Source organism: Centropristis striata, chromosome 18, assembly GCF_030273125.1.
Source record: "Centropristis striata isolate RG_2023a ecotype Rhode Island chromosome 18, C.striata_1.0, whole genome shotgun sequence".
Lineage (NCBI taxonomy): Eukaryota > Metazoa > Chordata > Actinopteri > Perciformes > Serranidae > Centropristis > Centropristis striata.
The window spans coordinates 33,609,068-33,632,204 of NC_081534.1; the positions used below are offsets into that span (position 1 = coordinate 33,609,068).

The 23,137-nt window shown below is 36.6% G+C and overlaps 1 protein-coding gene across 3 annotated transcripts in view; it reads left to right on the plus strand.

The window, feature by feature from the left end:
* Positions 1-18,443, plus strand: part of mei4 (meiosis-specific, MEI4 homolog (S. cerevisiae)) — a 99,632-nt gene extending 81,189 nt beyond the window's left edge. The window contains exon 5 of one of the 3 annotated variants that reach the window (XM_059357011.1): positions 17,915-18,443. In XM_059357011.1, coding sequence (XP_059212994.1) covers positions 17,915-18,154 — 240 coding nt within the window. In that variant the 3' untranslated portion in view covers positions 18,155-18,443. The remainder of the gene's footprint in view (positions 1-17,914) is intronic. The other 2 variants (XM_059357010.1, XM_059357012.1) reach the window with 2 other exon arrangements.
* The last annotated feature ends 4,694 nt before the right edge of the window (positions 18,444-23,137 follow it).

Below are 23,137 nucleotides of genomic sequence, written 5' to 3' on the forward strand. Positions count from 1 at the left end.
TCTTTTTTTAGTCATGGTGGGGGGATTTTGTGTATCTTTGGTAGTTTTATGTTTTTTTTTTTGGTAATTTTAGTTTTTTCTTTGGAAAATTTGTGTCATAAGTCATATTTCGTCTTTTTGTGATAATGTTGTGTCTTTTTTGGAGATTTTACATCTTTTTTGATACTTCTGGTTTTTTTTTTCTTCTAACTGTGTTATTCTGCACAAAGACTGTTTGAGTTGTTCTGAGTGAGCTGCAGGACTTAAAGAGATTTATAGAGATTTTATATATTGCAGAGAAATATAAGGTCACAGAAAGGAGAATGTAAAAAAAAAAGAGCAAAATAAAACCCGCCCTGAAACAGCTCGTTGGGGTTTTAAAGGTCAATAACTTCGGCGTCACATAATTCTTTTGTTTGAGTGTAAACACAATCAGATTCTCTTCACCGCGGTCGTCTTTTTAAATCCTCCTCCATCAAGGTCAGGGATAAGAGACTCAGGATGGATGATATTATTCTGGCCGGTGTCTCCGTGGCGGTGACCGGATCAGAACAACCATCAGATTAAGGGGAAAGGCAGAGGACTTGATGGACAATTAGCTGAGGATCAAAGCCGTCCTCCGTCCTCAAAGTGAGCCGCCCTCATTAGTGGTCCAAGCGGGACGCTAACATGAGGCTGGTGGATCAAAGTCACTTCATAAAACTCAACCTGGGAGACTTTGTTTCAAACTCACATGATCCCAGACTAAAATTTAGCATTGAAGTGAATGGGACGGCCGGAAAGAAATGAGCGAAAAAGAACAATAATTGGAGATTTTCAAACGTCTACTTCTCCGGCATAATTTCACCTAGAGACTCCATTTAAACTTTAAACAGTAGGCAAGGCAAGTTTATCTGTAGAGCACAATTCAACACAAGGTAATTCAAAGTGCTTTACATACACATTAAGAACAGCAAGACATAATTGAAAACAGTAAAAACAGTCAATTAAAACAGGGAAATAGAAATAAAAATATAAATAGGATAAAATAAGATACAGCAGGATAAAAAAAAGGGAGGTAAAATAATAAAAAGCACAAGTCAAACATTGTGTAGTTATAAAGTAAGGGCAGTAGAGTAGAGCTACTTGTGTCCTTTTTTAGTGATTTTGTGTCTTTTTTTAGTGATTTTGTGTCTTTTTTTGGTAATTTTGTGTCTTTTTTTGGTGATGAAGTTCTGAAAAAGTCCAATGTTGCATTGCGACACTCCCACATGTATTCTCATTTGTGTCTTTTTTTGTCATTTTGTGTCCTTTCTGGTCATTTTGTGTCTTTTTTTGGCCATTTTGTGTCTTTTTGTGTCTTTTCTTAGTCATTTTGTGTCTTTTTTTTGGTCATTTTGTGTCTTTTTTTGCTGATGAAGTTCTGAAAAAGTCCAATGTTGCATTGTGACACTCCCACATGTATTCTTATTTTGTGTCTTTTTTTAGTCATTTTGTGTCTTTTTTTAGTCTTTTTTTGTGTCTTTTTTTGGTCATTTAGTGTCTTTTTGGTCATTTAGTGTCTTTTTTAGTCATTTTGTGTCTTTTTTTGCTGATGAAGTTCTGAAAAAGTCCAATGTTGCATTATGACACTCCCACATGTATTCTCATTTTGTGTCTTTTTTTAGTAATTTTGTGTCTTTTTTGTGTGTTTTTGTGTCTTTTTTTGGTCATTTAGTGTCTTTTTGGTCATTTAGTGTCTTTTTTAGTCATTTTTTGTCTATTTTTGGTGATGATTTCAAAGTTTTGGAAAAGTCCAATGTTGCATTGTGACACTCCCACATGTATTCTCATTTTGTGTCTTTTTTTAGTCATGTGGTGTCTTTTTGTGTCTTTTTTGGTCATTTGGTGTCTTTTTTTAGTCATTTAGTGTCTTTTTTTAGTCATTTTGTGTCTTTTTGCGTCTTCTTTGGTCATTTTGTGTCTTTTTTTGGTGATGATTTCAAAGTTCTGGAAAAGTCCCATGTTGCATTGCGACACTCCCACTTGTATTCTGATGCATTTCATTGGACAAGAGACGGAAAATAGGTGGAAAAAACTACAAATACTACAAAACATCGTATCAGCTTTCCAGCTTTCTTTGGTGGAACTCTGCTGTCCTATCAGTGGTCTCCAGACGAGACTCCTCTGACCTCCTCTCTGTCTCCGTCTCTGCTTCATCACACCATTTAACAAAAAGTAAGAAATAACCCTCCGACCCGGTGGACCTCTCCTGGGTCGCCGATGCCCAGATAAACTTCCAGAAAACAAGAAGAAACCTGACTTTCTTTGTATTTTCTTTGTATCGGTGTGAGCGGCAGAGGAAGCCGTGCTCCTCCTCCTCCTCCTCGGGCCGTCCACATGTCAAGATATGAGCCCAGAGAACGCCGACTTGGATGAGATCGGATCGATTTTCTGTCGGTGGAATCAGTGGATTGTCAGCGGACCGCCTTGAAAGAGACGGTCAGGGGAAAAAATAAAACACTGTGAGACAGAGGCTGCTGCAAGAGAAAAAAATCAATTCCTGGGAGTTGTTGTGTGCTAACAGGAGGAGAAGGAGCCTGAAGCACACTGTGGTCCTCACCTCACCCAGGACCACCACCACTCACTATGCTGCACTTCAAAGGACGGATGAGTTTCTTATTAATTTCTTTATTTTCCAGTTTTTTCCTTCCTTAGTGAGAGAAATGGGCCTGTGACTGCCCTGTTAGAGTAGTTTAAAGCCTGGCCCGAACAAACGGAGGACTTTCACCAGGAGAACGAGGTTCAGGTTCCCTGTGAGAACACAAGTAAATTACTTTTTATGTAATTTAAAAAAGACATTGAAAAAAAATGTAAATTTACCCCAAAAAGACATACATTTACCAATAACAGACATGAAAACCAGAAAATGACATAAAATACCCCCAAAAATGACATAAATGACCAAAAAGGACACAAAATTACAAGAAAAAAGACACAATATTACCAGAATATACATACATTTACCAAAAAAACACCTAAATTTACCAAAAAAGACAGAGTTGCCAAAGCATAAATGGACAAAAAAGACACAAAATTACCCCCAAAAATTACATAAATGACCAATAAAGACACAAAATTACCTATAAAATAAACACAAAATTACCCCAAAAAATGACAGAAATGACCAAAAATTACAAACAACACAAAATGACCAAAAAAAGACACAATATTACAAAAAAGACACAATATTACCAATAAATACATACATTGGCCAAAGAATGACATAAATCTACCAAAATAAACATGCATTTACCAAAAATTACCCAAAAAAGACACAAATAAAAAAAATGACATAAAATGAACGAAAGAGACACAAAATTACCCCAAAAATTACATAAATGACCAATAAAGACTTTTAAATAATAATAATAATAATAATAAAGAATTTACCAAATAAGACATACATCTACAAAAAAGACACAAAATGACAGAAATTACGAAAAGTTACAAACAGCACAAAACTACCATAAAGACACAATATTACCAATAGAGACATTTACCAAAATAAGACATACATTTACAGAGAAAGACACAAAATGTCCAAAGAATAACATAATTTTACCAACACAGACTCAAAATGACCCAAAAAATGACATAAATGACCAAAAAAGACACAAATTTACTAGGGGTGCACCGATCAATCGGCCGGCCGATTGATCGGCGCTGATTTCCTTAATTTTGCGGGATCGGCGATCGGCTGATTCCTTTACGTCAAACCGATCTTATCTACCGATCTTATCTACCTAGATAATAGGCCGGAGGCCGGCTCGTTAAGAAGAGCCGCTGTTAGCGTCAGTTAGCTACAGTTAGCTACAGTTAGCTCTGTAGCAGTACAGTGTGTATGTGCTGCTGCGCAGGTGTTCACTTAGCGATCTCCGTTTGTCCCGCCCATAGACTGCCGTGGAAAACCCTCTCCCCTGTTTGTTTCTTCTTCTACGGTTTGTTTCTTCTTCTACAGTTTGGCATCTAGCCGCCACACTGTATCATCAAATGTTACGCTGCCCCCGTGTGGAAGACACCAGTAATACAACTTTTTTTTCTTCCAGATATGATGAACTATTCGATTTTTTATCATTTAATGAATTCAAATATTCGAAAATCGATGCCCTCCCTAGTTGTCAGTATGTTGTACAGAACAAAAAACACTTTATTTATGGTTATAGTTTGTCCTGTAAATTGTTGCTATTTATTTTAAGTTCAATATTTTATTAACTACCTCAGGCATTGTGATTTCATTTATTTGTTAAAGAAAAATACTGCTGTGTTGTTATTTTTTCAATATAATAAGATTCAAACATTGAAGGTGTATGCTGTGAGTTATAAAAAAATCGGTATCGGCCAAAATCAGAATCGGCAGGTCAGGCTTTTTAATAATCGGTGATCGGTGATCGGTGATCGGCCAGAAAATTCCAACGGTGCAGCCCTAAAAATTACCAGAAAAAGACACAAATAAACTGACTTTTTCCGTAACTCCTGTGGCTCACGTCGTCCTAACTACTTCACTAGGGCATATCTGCACTATGAGTTTCTTATTAATTTCTATATTTTCCAGTTTTTTCCTCTCGTAGTGAGAGAAATGTGTCAGAGTAGGTTAAAGCCTGTCAGAGTTCTCATCCACATGTGACAGTCAGACTGGTCTCCCTTCAAACACTGACGTAGTTACAATGATTGACGGTGATGTGGAGTTTAAATGGCGGCTGTCACACTCTGGAGGGAGAGAGGGAGGTGGATGGGTCGAACAAATGGAGGACTTTCACCAGGAGAACAGGTTCAGGTTCCCTGTGAGAACAGAAGTAAATTACTTTTTATGTAACTTAAAAAAGACATTAAAAAGAGATGTAAATTTACCCAAAAAAGACATACATTTACCAATAACAGACATAAAAACCAAAAACCAACATAAAATACCAAAAAAATTATATAAATGACCAGAAAAAACCCTCAAATTTAAAAAAAAATGACATAAATGGACAAAAAGGACAAAAAAGTACCAAAAAAGACTCAAGATTGCCAAAAAAAAAAGACGTATATTTACCAAAAACGACACAAAATTACAATAAAAATTACGAGTGGGTCAGAACCAGCTGGACCTGTCACTGTGTTGTGTACACTACACAGTATTGCCAAAAAAGACACAAATTACCAAAAAAATGACATAAATGGCCAAAAAATTACAAAAAAGTACATACATTTACCAAAAAAAAGAAACAAAATGACCAAAACAAATGACATAAATGACCAAAAAAAACCCACGATATTACCAAAAAATACATACATTTACCAAAAAAAGAAACAAAATGACCAAAACAAATGACATAAATGACCAAAAAAACACACAAATTAAAAAAAAGACATTTAATGACATAAATGGCCAAAAATTACATACATTTACCAAAAAAGACAAAAAATTACAAAAAAAATTACATAAATGAACAAAAAATTACCAGAAAAGACATACATTTACCAAAAAAAGAAGCAAAATGACCAAAACAAATGACATAAATGACCAAAAAATGACATAAATTACCAAAAAAACACACAAATTACAAAAAATGACATTTAATGACATTAATGACCAAAAAAGACATACATTTACCAAAAAAGACACAAAATTACCCAAAAAATTACATAAACGAACAAAAAATTACCAAAAAAGACATACAATTACCAAAAAAAAGAAACAAAATGACCAAAACAAATGACATAAATGAACAAAAAAAAGACATACATTTACCAAAAAAGACATTTCAGAATGATGTGAATAGATATGGTTTACTTTAGTATATTAATGAGATACTTTACTTCAGTCACCAGATTCAGTTTTCAGTTGCCTTGATCAGACTGCATGAAATATTGAACTTCATCAAGAGTGAACGTTGAGCTCTGATAGTAAATTAAATATGTTCTAAGACATTTGAAGACCTCACATTGAGCACACATGAAATATGATGATATATTTTGCATTTTTTTTTCCCAGTATTGTTGTAGAAAGAAGGCTGAAGCGTCTCACTCTCTCTGTGGGCTTTCTTTCCCTCTCCGGTGACAAATCAATCTGTGTCCTTGATCAGTAAATTACTGCCCTTCACACTCCCAGCCGAGCACAGCTTCATTATGTACTCTTTGTCAGCTCGCTCTCCACATCTCACTGCCTCGCTCTCTCGCTCTCTCACTCTCTCGATGTCTGTCTGTCGCCTGTTCTTCCTCTTTTTTATTATTATCACTTATTCTTCCTCTGCATTTTCTACACAGCTCTGTTCTCTGAGTCTTTTACCTTCCATCTACCTTGACGTCTGTCTGTATATCTTTCTTCTCTGTGTTAAACATAAAGATAAATATAAATATAAAGCAACACCTCTGGAAAAAGACACAATATTTCCCAAAAAGACATACATTTACCAAAAGAAGACATTCATTTACCAAAAAGACACAAAATTACCAAAAAGACACAAAATTACCAAAAAAAAACGACATAAATGACCAAAAAACACACAAAATGACCAAAAAAATGACATAAATTACCAGAAAAAGACACAATATTACCAAAAAATGACATAAATTACCAAAAAAGACACAACATTACCAAAAGAGAACATACATTTACCAAAAAAGACACAAAATGACCACAAAATGACATAAATTACCAAAAAAAGACACAATATTACCAAAAAAATGACATAAATGACCAAAAATGACATAAATGACCAAAAAGACACAAAAATGACATACATGACCAAAAAGACACAAAGTTACCAAAAAATGACATAAATGACCAAAAAGACACAAAATTACCAAAAATGACATAAATGACCAAAAAGACACAAAATTACCAAAAAAATGACATAAATGACCAAAAAAGACACAAAATTACCAAAAAATGACATAAATTACCAAAAAAGACCCGATATTACAAAAAAATGACATAAATTACCAAGAAGACACAAAAATGACATAAATGACCAAAAAGACACAAAATTACCAAAAAATGACATAAATGACCAAAAAGGACACAATATTACCAAAAAAAAGACACATTTACCAAAAAGATGTAAAATTACCAAAAAAGACATACATTTACGAAAAAATACATAAATTTACCAAAAAAGACATTTCACAGTGGTTGAATAAATATGATATAGTTTAGTATGATAATGAGATACTTCTACTTTAACTCATGTGAGTTTCATATGATGATATATTTTGCACTTTCTGACCACTTAAAGAGCAGTTTAGAAGAAAATAATCTGAATATTTGAATGAAAACAACCTTTAGTTTCAGTGTAAAGTTTCCATGAGGTGAATCCTCGGTATCCGTCTCCTAATCCGTCTCGGTTCTTGTGTTTCCTCCCAGCGGAGGAGCTTTGAGTCCTCCTCCTCCTCCCCAGTGGGACTCTAGTGGCCTGTGACCCGGGCCTCCACTAACCAGCTCCAGGTCTAATCAAATGGACCATTAAATCTCATTCAGGGTGCAGCGTTGTAATCTCCAGGCAGCTGATGTTATCTGGGTCAGGGGGCTCCAGGCTCCCCTCGCTGCATACAGATCCAGGAGGCTCTCCTCGGTCCAGGTCCTGGAGCAGGAAGGCCTTTTATAAATCCCACCAGTGGTAATTAACAGGCTTCTCACATATCTCCACAAGAAGCCCCCAAACTATTACAATCTGATTATTTCTAAACTTTCTCACCACTGATGCATCATTTCTGCCTTCAAACCACAGACATGACATTTTGAGTAATGACAGTTTAATTTGAATGACTATAAAGAGCGATATCTAAGTTTCTCATTGGACATTCTGTTCTCATTGTCCTGGGTACAAATAACACGACTTTACACTTTCAAATTAAGACGCCAAAATCAAGTCCTGTCCTCCTGGACAACAGACACACAATGACCCAAAAAATACATGAAAAAAAAGATGCAAAATGACAGAAAAAAAGAGACACAATTACCAAAAAAAGAGACAAAATTACCCAAAAACATACAGGATAACATAAAAGATGAAAAATGACCAAAAGTGACACAAAGTTAACTAAAAAAGACGTAAATATCCTAAAAAGGCCCAAAATGACCAAACAAAGACACAAAACAATTAAAAATAGAAGTTCAATGACCAAAAGAGGCACAAAATTACCACAAGAAGACGTAAATATCCCAAAAATATATATTAAATAACAGAAAAAAGACATAAAATGACCAAAAGTGACACAAAGTTAACCAAAAAAGATGTAAATATCCAAAAAAGGCCCAAAATGACCAGAAGAAGGCACAAAAAAGTCTCTAAAAAGAGACAAAATGACCAAACAACGACACAAAATTATTTTTTTTAAAGTAAAATAACCAAACAATGACACAAACTTACCCAAAAAAGAGACTAAATTACCAAACAATACATTAAATAACAAAAAAATAAGTAAAATGACCAAAAATGACACAAAGTTACCCAAAAAAGACATAAATGTCCAGAAATGGCGCAAAATTACCAAAAAAAACGCATACAAGACCAACAAAAGATGCAAAATTACCAAAAGAGACACAAAATTAACAATACAAGTACATGTAAAATGACAAAAAAGACAAAATAATCAAAAGAAGGCACAAAATTGAGGCACAAAATTACAACAAAACAATACAAGCTTACAAAATAAGGCTTAAAATGACCAAAAAAGACGTAGAATGACCAAATAAAGACCAAAAAAAAGTCATAAAAGCTTTTTTTTTTTTACTTTCAGCCATTTAGTTTCATGGCTAATTTAATATATTTGCTCATTAACACATCCATCAGATAAAAAGCATCATTACAGTGACAGCTGTAAAGGATTCCTTTATCTCTAACGCTGTCTAAATGTTTGTTTGGATTAAAGCGTGTTGAGTTGTTATAATTCTTACGATAATGCTCAAACAAAGGAAAAAGCAGCCGTTGGCTCGTCAGACAGCAGCAAACAGTCGATGTGATGAACTCTAGCAGAGCAGCTCATTAACACCTCTGGAGGACTCAGGAGTGGAGCTCTGTCCTCCGTGTTAGAGGTGTAACCTCCTGCAGAGATTCACAGACTCTCCAGCTTCCTGCTGCCAACATTCAAAGCCAGAGAACCTGGGAACTCTATAACAACATCACCTTCCACTGGACCTGAGCCGCCCTGTCCACAGTCACTCAGCAGGAGGACAGATGTCAGGACAGAGTTCATGGTGACTTTGTCCTGGAAGAGAAAACTGTCCTGTAGTTGATCAGGATTATTAGGAGGCTGCAGTAAATCTATTCACTGTCAGTCTGCATCCCCGAGGAGCGCTAACGAGCCAGCAGACGGATCAAGTTGTTTCACCCTCTCACTTAGAAAAGGACTCCTGTTGGGATTCATGTAGATTCATCTAATGCAGGGCTCAGCAACCTGAGGCACCGTCGGCACGCACTGGCTGAACCAATGGCAGAGAGAGTTAGTTGAAAATGTTGCAGCCAAATGACCTGTAAGATAAGGACGGCAGCATCACTGTACAGGGGCTCATATTGCTGTTTATTGCACTTTTTTAAGTGCAGTGCAGACGGCAAAATCCAATTTTGCGTGCATATGATAAGCCAATCTCTCCCCATGTCTCTGTTTGGAGACCAAATAAAGATACAAAATTACCAAAAATGACATACAAGACCAACAAAAGATGTGAAGTGATCAAAAGAAGGCACAAAATACCAAAACAAAGAGACAAACTTACAAAAAGAGACTTTAAAATTACCAAAAAAGACATAAAAGTAATTCTCCCTTTTTAAAATTTGTCGTTATTGCACAATTTTGTAAATTAATGACATTTAAACTGCATTTAATTTGTAACTACATTTAATTTGTTGATATGACACACTGATGAACAAGTAAGTGTTAAAATGGCCAGTTACTGACCCCTGATCTAATGTTATCATCTCCAAATCTTTCCATCCTTTTTTATTTCGTATTTTTCATCTATTTTTCAGGTTGAGATCTGTTCTTTTGCTACCACACTATAGGAACCAAACATTGGTAATCATAAGAGAAGACCTTTTTATCTGTATGCATCCTACTTGGCAGTGAAAGTACTACTTGAAAGTTATACACAACAAATAATGCACATGATAAAACCTAAAACTCACAGTTTATGGTGGGGTATTGAATCACAAAATATTTATAGTACAGACAGAAAAACTTGTCTGAGAAATCTTGCTACGTAAAAAAGTTGCCTAAAGTTGATATTAACCCCTCAGTTTATGTTAAGTGTCCTTGTTTTTTTGAAAGTCGCTCCATAAATTTAGGTTAGTTTTATTATTATCAACCCTATGAAAAGGTATTTTTTAACAGATCGCCAAAAAAGCACTGATTATCGTGGATTGAAACTCTAAAAACAGACATTATTGTATAAATTTGTGAAGGAATCACAGGATATGAACCTTTTTTGTTATAAAAAGTGAGAAAAACTTGTCCTAAAATGTCGATATTAGTGTCAGATTCTCTTTATTCTACATGTGTCATTTAAAATAAAGCATATGCACTAACCAGATCCTATTAAAAACATTAAATTCTGCTCCTCCTGTGCTCCTCCTGTGAAGCTGAAACTCTGCATAGTGGCCAGGTGTTTGTGAGCTTGTGTGTGTATAAATGCATGCCTTCACACAGTTTCAGCTACTTATAAATTCACGTTTGGTCCTATAGAAAAGATTTCTCATGCTGGCTGCACATGAGCAGGCCGGCTGGTCCACTGTGCACCTTCTCTGTCTTCACTCCATCACTGCTCCCTCCAGATTTTCAATCCAGTTATTGATTTCTGCTGAGCATTGGGTCCTACTCCGTGGCTTCATAAATTCTTGGGGCATGTGAGCGTTTGACAGGTTGGAGATGAAAGTTAGAATATCTGGGGCTGCGGCTCACCGGCCTGACTGACACAAACCACCTCGGACTTCAGAATGAAGCAGGATGGCGTTGTTTGGAGTAGAGATGTATGGCGGCTAAATAAAAACAAATAATTTTGTGCAGATTTCATGCATATATTGGGGTTTAGGATGCCTCTTTTATTAATAAATGATACCTTGCATGGGGCGTCAAATATTATATATAAGACTTCTGGCAAGTCTAAACTTGGAATCAAAATTTTTGGTGTGGACCAAAAATGAATATGCTGATATTCATATTGCATGATTATGAACGACTATGCCGTACGTACTATGCCTCACACGGGGCACCATTTATGTTGGCAATTAAGGATGCCTCTTTTATGAATAAATGATACCTTGCACAGAGCGTCAAATATGTAAATAAAAAGGCATTACCATAAATGCTATCCCTCCCATAAGGATATCACATATGTAAGAATGAACCTGAGCAACATTTGTGTGGATCATGGCTATCAGGTTTATTAATAACTATCATAAATAATTATTAATTATAATAAATGATGTGATGTGATTGATTTACTCTCAGTCATCACTTGTTGGGGCACCACTCTGTAAAACAGAGAAAAATATAGCCAATTCACCTAAATCAGTCTTGTAAAGTTACTAAACTATCAATTTCGGAACCATGATTAATAATTAACTTAATAATTATAGTCAAATTACCATTTTTATATTTAGTAATGGTTGAAGGAATTGTGAATTATTTATTTTTTTAATTAATTAATTAATTATTATTTATTTATTTGGTCACTTAGTCTCTTTATTGGTAATTTCATCTCTTTTTTGTCATTTTATCTCTTTTTTTGTCATTTTGTGACTTCTCTGGAAAGGAAAGTTTTTTGGGGAATAACTTTGTGTCTCTTTTGGTCGTTTTACGTCTTTTGTTCCTGCTGCCACCTCCTCTTCGTGGCAACATTTTACTGTCTGTATAAAACAAGATTAACACACAATTTCAAATGATGTAGCTACACATATATCACAACAATAATACTTAAAACATACATAAACAAAATAATTGATTACAGGTCAAGTCCTGTGTACTTAAAGTCCTTGCTGAATTTCCTATCCTTGGATACATGACATTACTTAGCTGTGTCAGACCAGAGCAGTTGGATGTGTGGGAACATAAAATGCTGAATATCCTCTACATTTAGACTGTTGAGAGGTCATTTGTAGTCAGTTCTTGGCCTGAAAGTGTGATTTTTAGTGTGTCATTTTAAGACTTAACATTAGTGTATTCATTGACAGATGAATAGATGAATAGATAATGAATATTGTCCGCCCACAGATCACTGAGGGACTCTTGGGCTCTTTTAATCTCTGTTTTTTTGTTTTTTTTGAGACCCAGAAACTGAAAAACCTTCCAGCATGTGCAGAGCTTCACTTGTTTTCCTGCTTTATAACAAGAAAAATCTGCATATTAATTAATAGAAAAGCTTGCAAATAGGATATGCACTGCTTAGCCAAAGCGAAACCATGTTTAAAATACATCACGACATTGTCAGTGTAGTAAATCCTTTAATTCCCAACACTTGCAGCTTCATTTCATTTGGTATTTCTTCAGTTTGCCGGCATTAACCGGATCATCCTGCAGCAGCGAGAGGGTGACGACAAATCAGTTCAATGTGAGAGAGAGAGAGAGAGGGAGACAGACAGAGAGAGAGAGAGAGAGAGAGAGAGAGAGAGAGAGAGAGAGAGAGAGAGAGAGAGACAGAGAGCGGTCAGAGCTCAGATAATCATCTTTAAGCGATGATGTGCAGAAGCACGTCACGCTGCAGTCCTCCTTCCTCCTCCTCCTCACCTCCTCCTCCTCCTTCACTCTCTTAACACACGTCCTCTCCGTCATGTTGACAGCTGCTGCAGCAGACTGACTGAGTGTGTGTGTGTGTGTGTGTGTGTGTGTGTGTGTGAATGTGTGTGTGTGTGTTTGTGTGTGTGTGTGTGTGAGGCCTCGGTGTCAAGCTGCTGCCACCTCTTCGTCATGGCAATGTTTCACATTGGTCATTTTACATCTTTTTTTTGTCATTTTATGTATATTTTGAGTGACTTTATCTCTTATTTTGGTACTTTTCTTGGTCATTTTATATATATTTTTTTGGTTATTCTGTGCTTTTTCTGGATATTAATATCTTTTATTTGGTAACTTTGTGTCACTTTTGGTAATTTTGTGTCTTTTTTTGTCATTTTACATATTTTTTGTAATTTTATGTATATTTTGGGTCACCTTATCTCTTATTTTGGTACTTTTTTTGGTCATTATATATATATATATATGGTCATGTTGTGCTTTTCTGGATATTAACGTCTTTTATTTGGTAACTTTGTGTCACTTTGGGTCATTGTACATCTTTTTTTGGTCATTTTAAATTTTTTGGTCATTTTATCTTTATTTTGAGTGAGTTTTTTTGGTCATTTTATATGTGGCATTTCTTATCATCTCTACGCTGACGACTGCCAGATTTATATGCCAATGTCTAAGGACAGCCACTGCCCCCTGACACCCCTATTCGACTGTCTATGTGATGTCAAGGCTTGGTTAGCCCAGAATTTTTTTAAATTCAAGGGGGAAAAAACGGAGGTTATGATGTTTGGCAGTGCCCTCATCGGCCTGGGACCCCTCACAGAGTATGCGCCTCTTAAAGTCACCAGCCTTGGCATCACCATAGACAGCGATTTTAAATTTGATAAACAGATTAATAGCGTTTTAAAATCTTGTTTTTATCATCTTCGTCTTTTATCAAAAGTGAAACCGTTTTTATCTTTTAACCTCTTTGAACAGATCATGCACGCTTTTATTTCAAGTCGACTGGACTACTGCAATGCTCTGTACTCAGGCGTCAGCCACAAAGCCCTCTCTCGTTTGCAGTTAGTCCAGAACGCCGCGGCACGACTTTTAACTTGGGCCAAAAAGCGGGAACACATTACCCCGATCCTTGCGTCTTTGCACTGGCTCCCTGTTAATTTTCGTATTGATTTTAAGATTTTATTGTTTGTTTTTAAAGCTTTGAATGGACTGGCCCCACAGTACATCAAGGACCTCATCCAAATCTAGACTCCAGCACGTGAATTGAGGTCCGAGGGCCAGCTCCAGCTCGTGGTGCCTAGAGCGAGACTTAAAACCAGGGGGGGCAGACTTAAAACCAGGGGGGACAGGGCTTTCTCTGTGGTGGGCCCCAGACTTTGGAAGGCCTCCCCCTCCATGTCCCAACAGCCCCGACAGTGGAGTGTTTTAAGTCTCGTCTTAAGACCCATTTTTATTCCTTGGCTTTTTAACTTTGCGTGAGTTTTGTGGTCCTCTGTGTCTTTTATTTATTTTACTACTTTTAACTATGTATTTTATTTATTTTACTATGTTTATCTGTTTGATTGCATTGTTTTTTTTTTATAGCATAATTTTAGATTTATAGACTTATTATTTTATTGCTGATTGGTATATGGAAATGTTGTTTTATTTTTGATTCTATGTACAGCACTTTGGAGACGTTTTTGTTGTTTAAATGTGCTATACAAATAAAGTGGATTGGATTTATATTTTTGGTCATTTTAATAATAATAAATAATACATTTTATTTGGAGGCGCCTTTCGTGGCACTCAAGGACACCAAGAAGATAGAAAAGATTCAGCAATAAAATACAATAAAATACACAGAATTAATAACAATACAATACAAAAGATAGATTGGACAGGGTAATTGTGATCAGAGGGAATAAGCAATTTTAAACAGATGTGTTTTGAGTTGTGATTTGAAATGGGGGAGTGAGTCAATGTTCCTGAGTTGGGGTGGTAGTGAGTTCCAGAGGCGGGGAGCAGAGCGGCTGAATGCTCTGCTCCCCATGGTGGTGAGACGGGCGGAGGGGACAGACAGGTGTATTGAGGAAGAGGATCTGAGGGAGCGGGAACATGGAGGAGGTCAGACAGATATGGGGGGGAGAGGTTGTGGATAGCCTTGAAAGTTACCAGGAGGACTTTGTATTGAATTCCGGTTGTATTTGTGCCTTGTCTGGATATAAATGTCTTTTATTTGGTAACTTTGTGTCACTTTTGGTCATTTTACATCTTTTTTGGTCATTTTACATCTGTTTTGGTCATTTTACATATTTTTTTTTGTCATTTTATGTATATTTTTGATCACTTAGTCTCTTTATTTGTAATTGTATCTCTTTTTTTGGTCATTTTGTGCCTTTTCTGAATATTAACATCTTTTTGGGGGGTAACTTTGTGTCACTTCTGATCATTTTACATCTTTTGTTCCTGCTGCCACCTCCTCTTGGCATCCTTTAACCAAATCAGCGTCCTATCTAGTACAGTTCCTTCATTAAAAACAGCAGTGAATCTGGTAAAACTTTTTAATTACTGTATATTCTCAGTGTCTGCATGGCTTTAATTGATGAAGTCATATTAATTACAGACTGGGCCCTTTAATCAACATGCTGATCATCTAAAATTAATGACATAGCACAGATTTCATTATGATTTCATTATGGCAAGCTCCCATAAATTTTAGAAAAAAGTGTTCACCCCCCGTTGTAGGAAGTTATATCCAAAAGTTGTGTTTTCTAAGCTTCTTTCCTCCTGGCCTGAAGGAAGTGGTTTTGGTGCCTAAACCCACATGGTAAGGTTCACTGCTGGAACAAAAAGCTTTGGTTTGGTTGAATTAGTGCTCCGTCAGTAAGGTTTAGGGCCGAACAGTTCATGTTGGGCTCTAAAAGACAGTTTAAAGAGGAACTAAATGAATTAAATGGTGAAGTGAAGTAGTTAGGAGGACGACGTGACTACAGGAAGTGACATAGTTCAGTAAAAACCTGATGCAGGAAGTTAAGAGATGTTTGAATCACATGCTGACCTTTGGCCTCGCACGGGGCACCAACACTGATCTGATGGGGGATAGGTAAGGGCTTTAGTTGTCATTTTGTGTCTTTATTTTGTCATTTTACTTGTCTTTTTTTTGTTTGTCATTTTACATATTGTGTTGGTCTTGTATGTCTTTTGGTAATTTTATTTGGTAATCTACATCCTTTTTGGGGTCCTTTTACATGTTTTTTTTTATTTAATTTAATTTAATTTTAATTTTTTCATTTAATGCCATTTTTTGGTCTTTCATGACCTTTTCTTGGTCATTTTGTGTCCTTTTTTAGTTATTTTGTAACTTTGTGTCTTTTTTGGTAATTTTAAATAATTTTCTTTGGTCTTTTGTGTATTTATTTTTTTGGGTCTTTTATGAATTTTGGTCAATTTCTGTCCTTTTTTGGTCATTTGGTGTATGTTTTTTCATTTGACATCTTTTTTGTCATTTTGTGTGTTTTTTTGTCATTTGATGTCTCTTTTGTGGTAATTGTGTGTGTTTTTGGTCATTTTACATAATTTTCTTTGGTCTAACTGGAAATTTCAGTAAGATTACATTCAATTGTACAACAATTTAACGTTATACACTACATTGCTTATGACACGCTCATGACATCTTGTGCAAAGAGCAAATAATATGTTATTGAATGAACTTTTAAGTCATGAATGAACTGGAGAATGTTCTGGTCTTGTAGCTGCAGAACCAGCCAGCAAAAACTGAAGACTCGAGTTTTCAGATATAAAGAAAATAGAGTTGTAGCTCTCTCGAGCAAAGTGCTAAGTGACCCAATCCTGCTGGTGTGTGTGTGTGTGTTTGTGTGTGTGTGTGTGTGTGTGTTTCGAGGGGTTAAGAGGTGTTGTTGTCACATTCTGTCAACTCTCTGAAAGCTGAAGCCTGGAGGAATACCTGACAGCCATCTGCTGCTTGTTTTTCTCTGTGGTGGCATCACACACACACACACACACACAGACACACACACAAAGCCTGGAAGAGATGCAGTAGCTTCTGTTTGTTTGAATAATTAACATTTGGTTTGCAGTGTTCTGTGTATCGTTGCCTTGAACTCTCTTTGCGCCCTGAAAACAATGAAACAATCACACTGTCATCAGCTGGTGAATAACTTGTTCAGGTATTTGCAGCATGTTGCAACATCATCTATAAAACCATGTCATGTGTCTTATGATTCACCTTTTCTGCTGCGTTCTTACCGACCACAATCAGCAAGCAGTCAAGTAGTAAAGACTCCATTAACCCTCTGAACCCCAACGAGCTGTTTCAGGGCTTTATTTTTGCTTTTTTACATTTTCCTCTCTGTGTTATTTCAATGCAATGTTTAAAAACTCTATAAATCTCTAAGTCCTGCAGCTCTGTGGAATCAGCACAATCACAACAACTGAAACAGTCTTTGTGCAGAATAATCAGGAAAAAAAAGAAAATTGAAAGTGAATATAATGGAATTTATATATAAACATGCCCACAAGTGTCACAATTGTTTTAAAAAATAAAATAAAAAAGACAAAATGATCAAAAAAAAAAGATAAAAAGGCCCCACAAATTGACCAAAAAATACATGAAATTTAATAATAAAAAATATATAAAAATACTAAAAATATTCCAAAAAAGACTAAAAATCACCAGACACAAAATAACAAAAAATCAAGGAAGACTAAAAATAAAAAAATATGTAATACGACCAAAAAGACACAAAATGACTGAAAAGACAGTTTTCTCCACATATTGAAGCATTGTAATGTTTCCAGCCTCTCCTGTCCTCTCCTCTCTGCTCTGTGTAAACAGCCTCTCCTGTCCTCTCCTCTCTGCTCTGTGTAAACAGAATCAATCATGTCTTCAGTGTCTCTGAGGAGAATTTAATGTTTTTAGCAGGATCTGGTTTATTTTAAATGACACATGGAGAATAAAGAGATTCTGACACTAATATCAACATTTAACACAAGTAACGGGCACTTTTCATAACTATATAAACTTTTGTAACTGATGATGCATTCAAGGACCGTCAGAAAGTTCGAACTCTGACAATAACACCTGTTTTTACAGTGTCTTCTTTCTAGGATTAACAGTGAATCTCTGGCGACCTTTTAAAGAAAACCTACATTTCATGGTGGCGTTCAGAGAACAAGTAGATGTTGACGTCTCTTCCTGTTTCAGGCTCGGGAGAAGTCGGGTCTGGACTCGTTTCCTCTGGACCAGTATCAGAACTCGTGCTACCTGTTCTGGATCGTGGAGGACCTCCTGCAGAGATCTCAGGTACCCTGCAGGGTGGAGGCCGGCTCGGAGCAGAGCGGCTTCCTCCTCCACCTGGAGCAGAGAATCCTGCTGCTGTCAGACGAGTTCCCTCTCTTCTTCATCTACATGTGGAGGATCGGAGGCCTGATCACCTCCAAGTAACATGCAGAAAGAGCAGAAACAGGTTCATTATGCTGTTAAATTACTGACAATTAGAAGAGACTTGTTCACGTTTAAAAAACTGATCATCGACAGAGAGTTAGCAGGTAATTTATGTTTCCAGTTGCTGCCAAGAAAAGTGGGAAATGTTTGTATTTATAATGTTTATTTCGTTTAACCCTCTGGAGTCTCCAAAAGCGCCAAAGCATGACTTCTTCATCACATCCAGACTAGAAAACAAAGCAGACCGAAAGAAGACACAAAAAGAGACAAAATGACCAAAAAAAAGACACAAAATGACAAAAAAGACAAAATGAGAAGACAGAATGGCCAAAAAAACACACACAATATGACTAAAAAAGACACAAAATGACTAAAAAAAGACACAAAATGACTAAAAAAGTCACAAAGTGACCAAAAAAAGACACAAAATGACAAAAAAAAGACACAAAGTGACTAAAAAAAGACACAAAATGACTACAAAAAAGACAAAATGACCAAAAAAGACACAAAGTGACCAAAAAAGACACAAAATGACCAAAAAAAGACACAAAATTACTAAAAAAAAGAAACAAAATTACTTAAAAAAGACACAAATGACAAAAAAAAATGACACAAAATTACTTACAAAGACACAAAAAGACATGAAAATGATTAAAAAAAGGACAAAATATCCCTATCAGACTCCATAGAGTTAAATGTGGGTCAAAAAGCTTTTTCCAATAGTTGTTTAGTTACAACATTTCTGTTTGCCAACAAAAGAAGTTTGATCGTTTGAGTTTTGATCTGATTTGTTGTTCCATGTTACTGAAAGTATCACTGCAAGCCACAAAGTCCTAATGATGCTCCAATCCTTGTTAAAGTGTTTTAATGTGAAGGATCAGTGTTTTTACAGAGAATAATAACGGTGTGTGTTGGAGGCTCCGTCTGTTTCATATCTCCTGCAGCGTTCAGTCTGAAAATACAACACGAGTGAGATAATTGGGAGGTTTTCAGCTTGTTAGCAGAGGAGAAGAGTTGAACTGTAACAGAAAGAGGTTCGGGGTTCAACTTTAATTTGTAATTGTACACCAAATTAATGTGACATCTCGAAACTACAATTTGTTTTGATGTGTTATTAATTACACAGATAGTTAGAGGAAGAACACAGCAGTGATACACTCTCCTGTCCTCTCCTCTCTGCTCTGTGTAAACAGCCTCTCCTGTCCTCTCCTCTCTGCTCTGTGTAAACAGCCTCTCCTGTCCTCTCCTCTCTGCTCTGTGTAAACAGCCTCTCCTGTCCTCTCCTCTCTGCTCTGTGTAAACAGCCTCTCCTGTCCTCTCCTCTCTGCTCTGTGTAAACAGCCTCTCCTGTCCTCTCCTCTCTAGTCTGTGTAAACAGCCTCTCCTGTCCTCTCCTCTCAGCTCTGTGTAAACAGCCTCTCCTGTCCTCTCCTCTCTGCTCTGTGTAAACAGCCTCTCCTGTCCTCTCCTCTCTGCTCTGTGTAAACAGCCTCTCCTGTCCTCTCCTCTCTAGTCTGTGTAAACAGCCTCTCCTGTCCTCTCCTCTCAGCTCTGTGTAAACAGCCTCTCCTGTCCTCTCCTCTCTGCTCTGTGTAAACAGCCTCTCCTGTCCTCTCCTCTCTGCTCTGTGTAAACAGCCTCTCCTGTCCTCTCTCCTCTCAGCTCTGTGTAAACAGCCTCTCCTGTCCTCTCCTCTCAGCTCTGTGTAAACAGCCTCTCCTGTCCTCTCTCCTCTCAGCTCTGTGTAAACAGCCTCTCCTGTCCTCTCCTCTCAGCTCTGTGTAAACAGCCTCTCCTGTCCTCTCCTCTGGGTCATTTTGTGTCTTTTTTTTGGTCATTTTGTGTCTTTTCAAGTAATTTCGTTTTTTTTCTGTCATTTTGTGTCTTTTTTTTGGTCATTTTGTGTCTTTTTTTAAGTAATTTCGTTTTTTTTTTCTGTCATTTTGTGTCGTTTTCTGTCATTTGGTGTCTTTTTGGTCATTTTGTGTCTTTTTTAGTAATTGTGTGTCTTTTTGGGTCATTTTGTGTCTTTTTTAAGTAATCTAGTTTTTTTTTAGTTTCTGTTCACTGGTTTGGACAGAATAAGTGAATATATAAAAGATAAAGAACATGTCCTCCTCTGGTCTCATACGGAGCGATGAGACGTTGTAATGTGAAGAACATTAATGGATTCTGTCCTTTCATCACTCACTCCTCTGCTCCTCACCCTCTCCTTTAGTCATTTTATGTCTTTTTCTAATAATTTTGTGTCTTTTTTAGTAATGTTGTGTATTTTGGGGTCATTTTGTGTCTTTTTTTAAATTATTTTGTGTATTTTTTGGGTCATTTTGTGTATTTTTCTAATAATTTTGTGTCTTTTTTTGGTCATTTTTCTGTCTTTTTTGGTAATTTGTGTCTTTTTAATAATTGTGTGTCCTTTTTTATAATTTTGTGTCTTTTTTTGGTAATTTTTTTGTCTTTTTCTAATAATTTTGTCTTTTTGGTCATTTTGTGTCTTTTTAGTAGTTTTGTGTCAAATATCAACATTTTAATGTTGTAAGGGTAAGTAAGGGACACTTTTTATAACAGAAACTTTTGGTTTCTGTTCACTGGTTTGGACAGAATAAGTGAATATATAAAAGATAAAGAACTTGTCCTCCTCTGGTCTCATACGGAGCGACGAGACGTTGTAATGTGAAGAACATTAATGGATTCTGTCCTTTCATCACTCACTCCTCTGCTCCTCTTCTCTCCTCCTGGAGGAGTCGGTGCATCCATCTCTTATTCTCCGTCTGTAATAATGGGCCCTGTTAGCGTGAGCGCTAAAGGCCTTAAATAAGTTTCCTGCTACGTCACGAATCACCAAAAGGCTCCGGGGCCCCGGCGGCGCCGATAGCCATCGCCGCTATTGTGTCTGCTTTGGGTTTGTGCCCGACTCCGTCTGTGATCTCCTCATCTTTCATATCCTGTTGGGAGCACAGCGGGGATACGCCGCGCTGTAAAAAAAACCCAAACGGAGCGCTGAGACGTGCTCTGCTGGTTTAATGTGTCCTCGCTGGGATTGACGGCTGCAGAGAGGAGGAGGAGGGTTGCATCAGCGACGGAGAGTTGCATCAGCACACATTAACATTTGGATCATGAAAAAAAGCTGCAGGTTCATCAAAACATTACGTTAATAACAAGAGGATATCTGCTGCCTGAAGGCTTCTTTACGTCTGGATAATATTCAACATTCTTCTTTATTTTCGGTGCATCTGCTGACAAATCATAGATCTGATTCCTCTGTGGCGAAGAGGACCGCACAGTTAATAGTGTTAGAATCAGGATTTTTATGAATGTGTTTGCATTAACTGGGAGAGCCAGTGCATCAAAGCCAGTGCTCCCAATATCTCCCTCAGCTGAAACAACAGGTGACAGTGTGTGCACATTGTGTAAATAACTCTTAATGTGTGAAGGAAAAGGCTGTTTAGGAACACGGACATCCAGTGATCGTGAAGAATTCACGATTCCTCCAACCACTACTAAATATTAATATGGTAATTTGATTTTAATTATATTCATGATTAATAATCAGTGTTCCAAATTGATAGTTTAGTAACTTTATGAGACTGATTTAGGTGAATTTGCTATATTTTTCTTTTTTACAGATAGTGCCCCTCAACGAGCTGACTTAGAGTAAATCAAGTCATATCATTTCTTATAATTAATAATTATTTAGGATCATTATTAATAATTCTTATAGCCATCTAACCACACTTTGGAACTGTGAGATCCACACAAGTGTTGCTCAGGTTCATTCCTACGTATTTGGTATCCTTATGGGAGGGATAGCATTTATGATAACGCCCTTTTATTTACATATTTGACACCCTGTGGAAGATCATCATTGATTCATAAAAGAGCCATCCTTAATTTGTATCTGTAACCAGATACCCCTACATTAGAATCCCAATACATTTTAGTAATAATTGACGCAGATTTGTTGGTGGATGTCGAACAAACTCACTTCACCCTTCAAAAAGACACACAATTACCAAAACAGAGAGTAAATTACCAAAAAAGATTTAAGGATTGCTAAACCAGACACAAAAATGACCAAAAAGGATGTAAAATGACCATAAGTGAAACAAAGTAATCCAAAAAAAGATGTAAATATCCAAAAAAGGCACAAAATTACCAATAAAAGTAATAAAAGATAATCAAAAGCCCTTCCCTGTCCCCCAGCAGTTGGTGTCCATGTTTTACCAAAGTGCAGCATGGTTTGAAACTTGAACACCAACCTGCTGTTAAATATGAACACACACTGTAATTTATTGTGACTCAATCCCACACACACTGACCTTCTGACACAAACACTAAAACACCAAATGTGAATTAATCCACTGGTGAAAATAGTCCCCAACAAAAGCACCATTTCCTCCTGATTGGTTGATAAAAAGAGGTTTTTTTTAGATAATGAAACTATGTATTTGGGGGGTTTTTGAGCGATGTACTTACACATTGTTGGGTCTTATCTATTCCTCAGATTTTCTGAAAATAAGACAAAAATAAGATAACTCCAGACGGGCACTTGGAGGTTTCAGACCTTCCTCCGAGGTCAGATGCCTCGCGGTGTTACAGAAATGAAAAATAATTTGTGTATCCGCCCCGGGATTCAGATCTGCTACAAAATGTAATGAGTTCTTCTTTGGCCCGTGCTCCACCCTTCCAACAAGCTTTATTAAAATCTCTGTAGTCATAAAACCATAACCTTTCTTCAACGAGGTTATGAGCCTTGTTTTTTTTAAAGATATTTGCCATTTAACACTTAAAAAGCGAAGCTTACTGTACTGCTCCCTTTTCTCTGAGCACATTTATTAAGTTGTATTTTTAGCAGGAATAAAATAAAAAGTGTCCAGCAGTGCATTGGGCCTCTCAACCATGAAATACTGTAGCCATTATGGAAAAGCATGAGAGAAAAGTTGAAATAAGGTAAGAGAAGATGAATCAGTGGGAGTGTAAAGT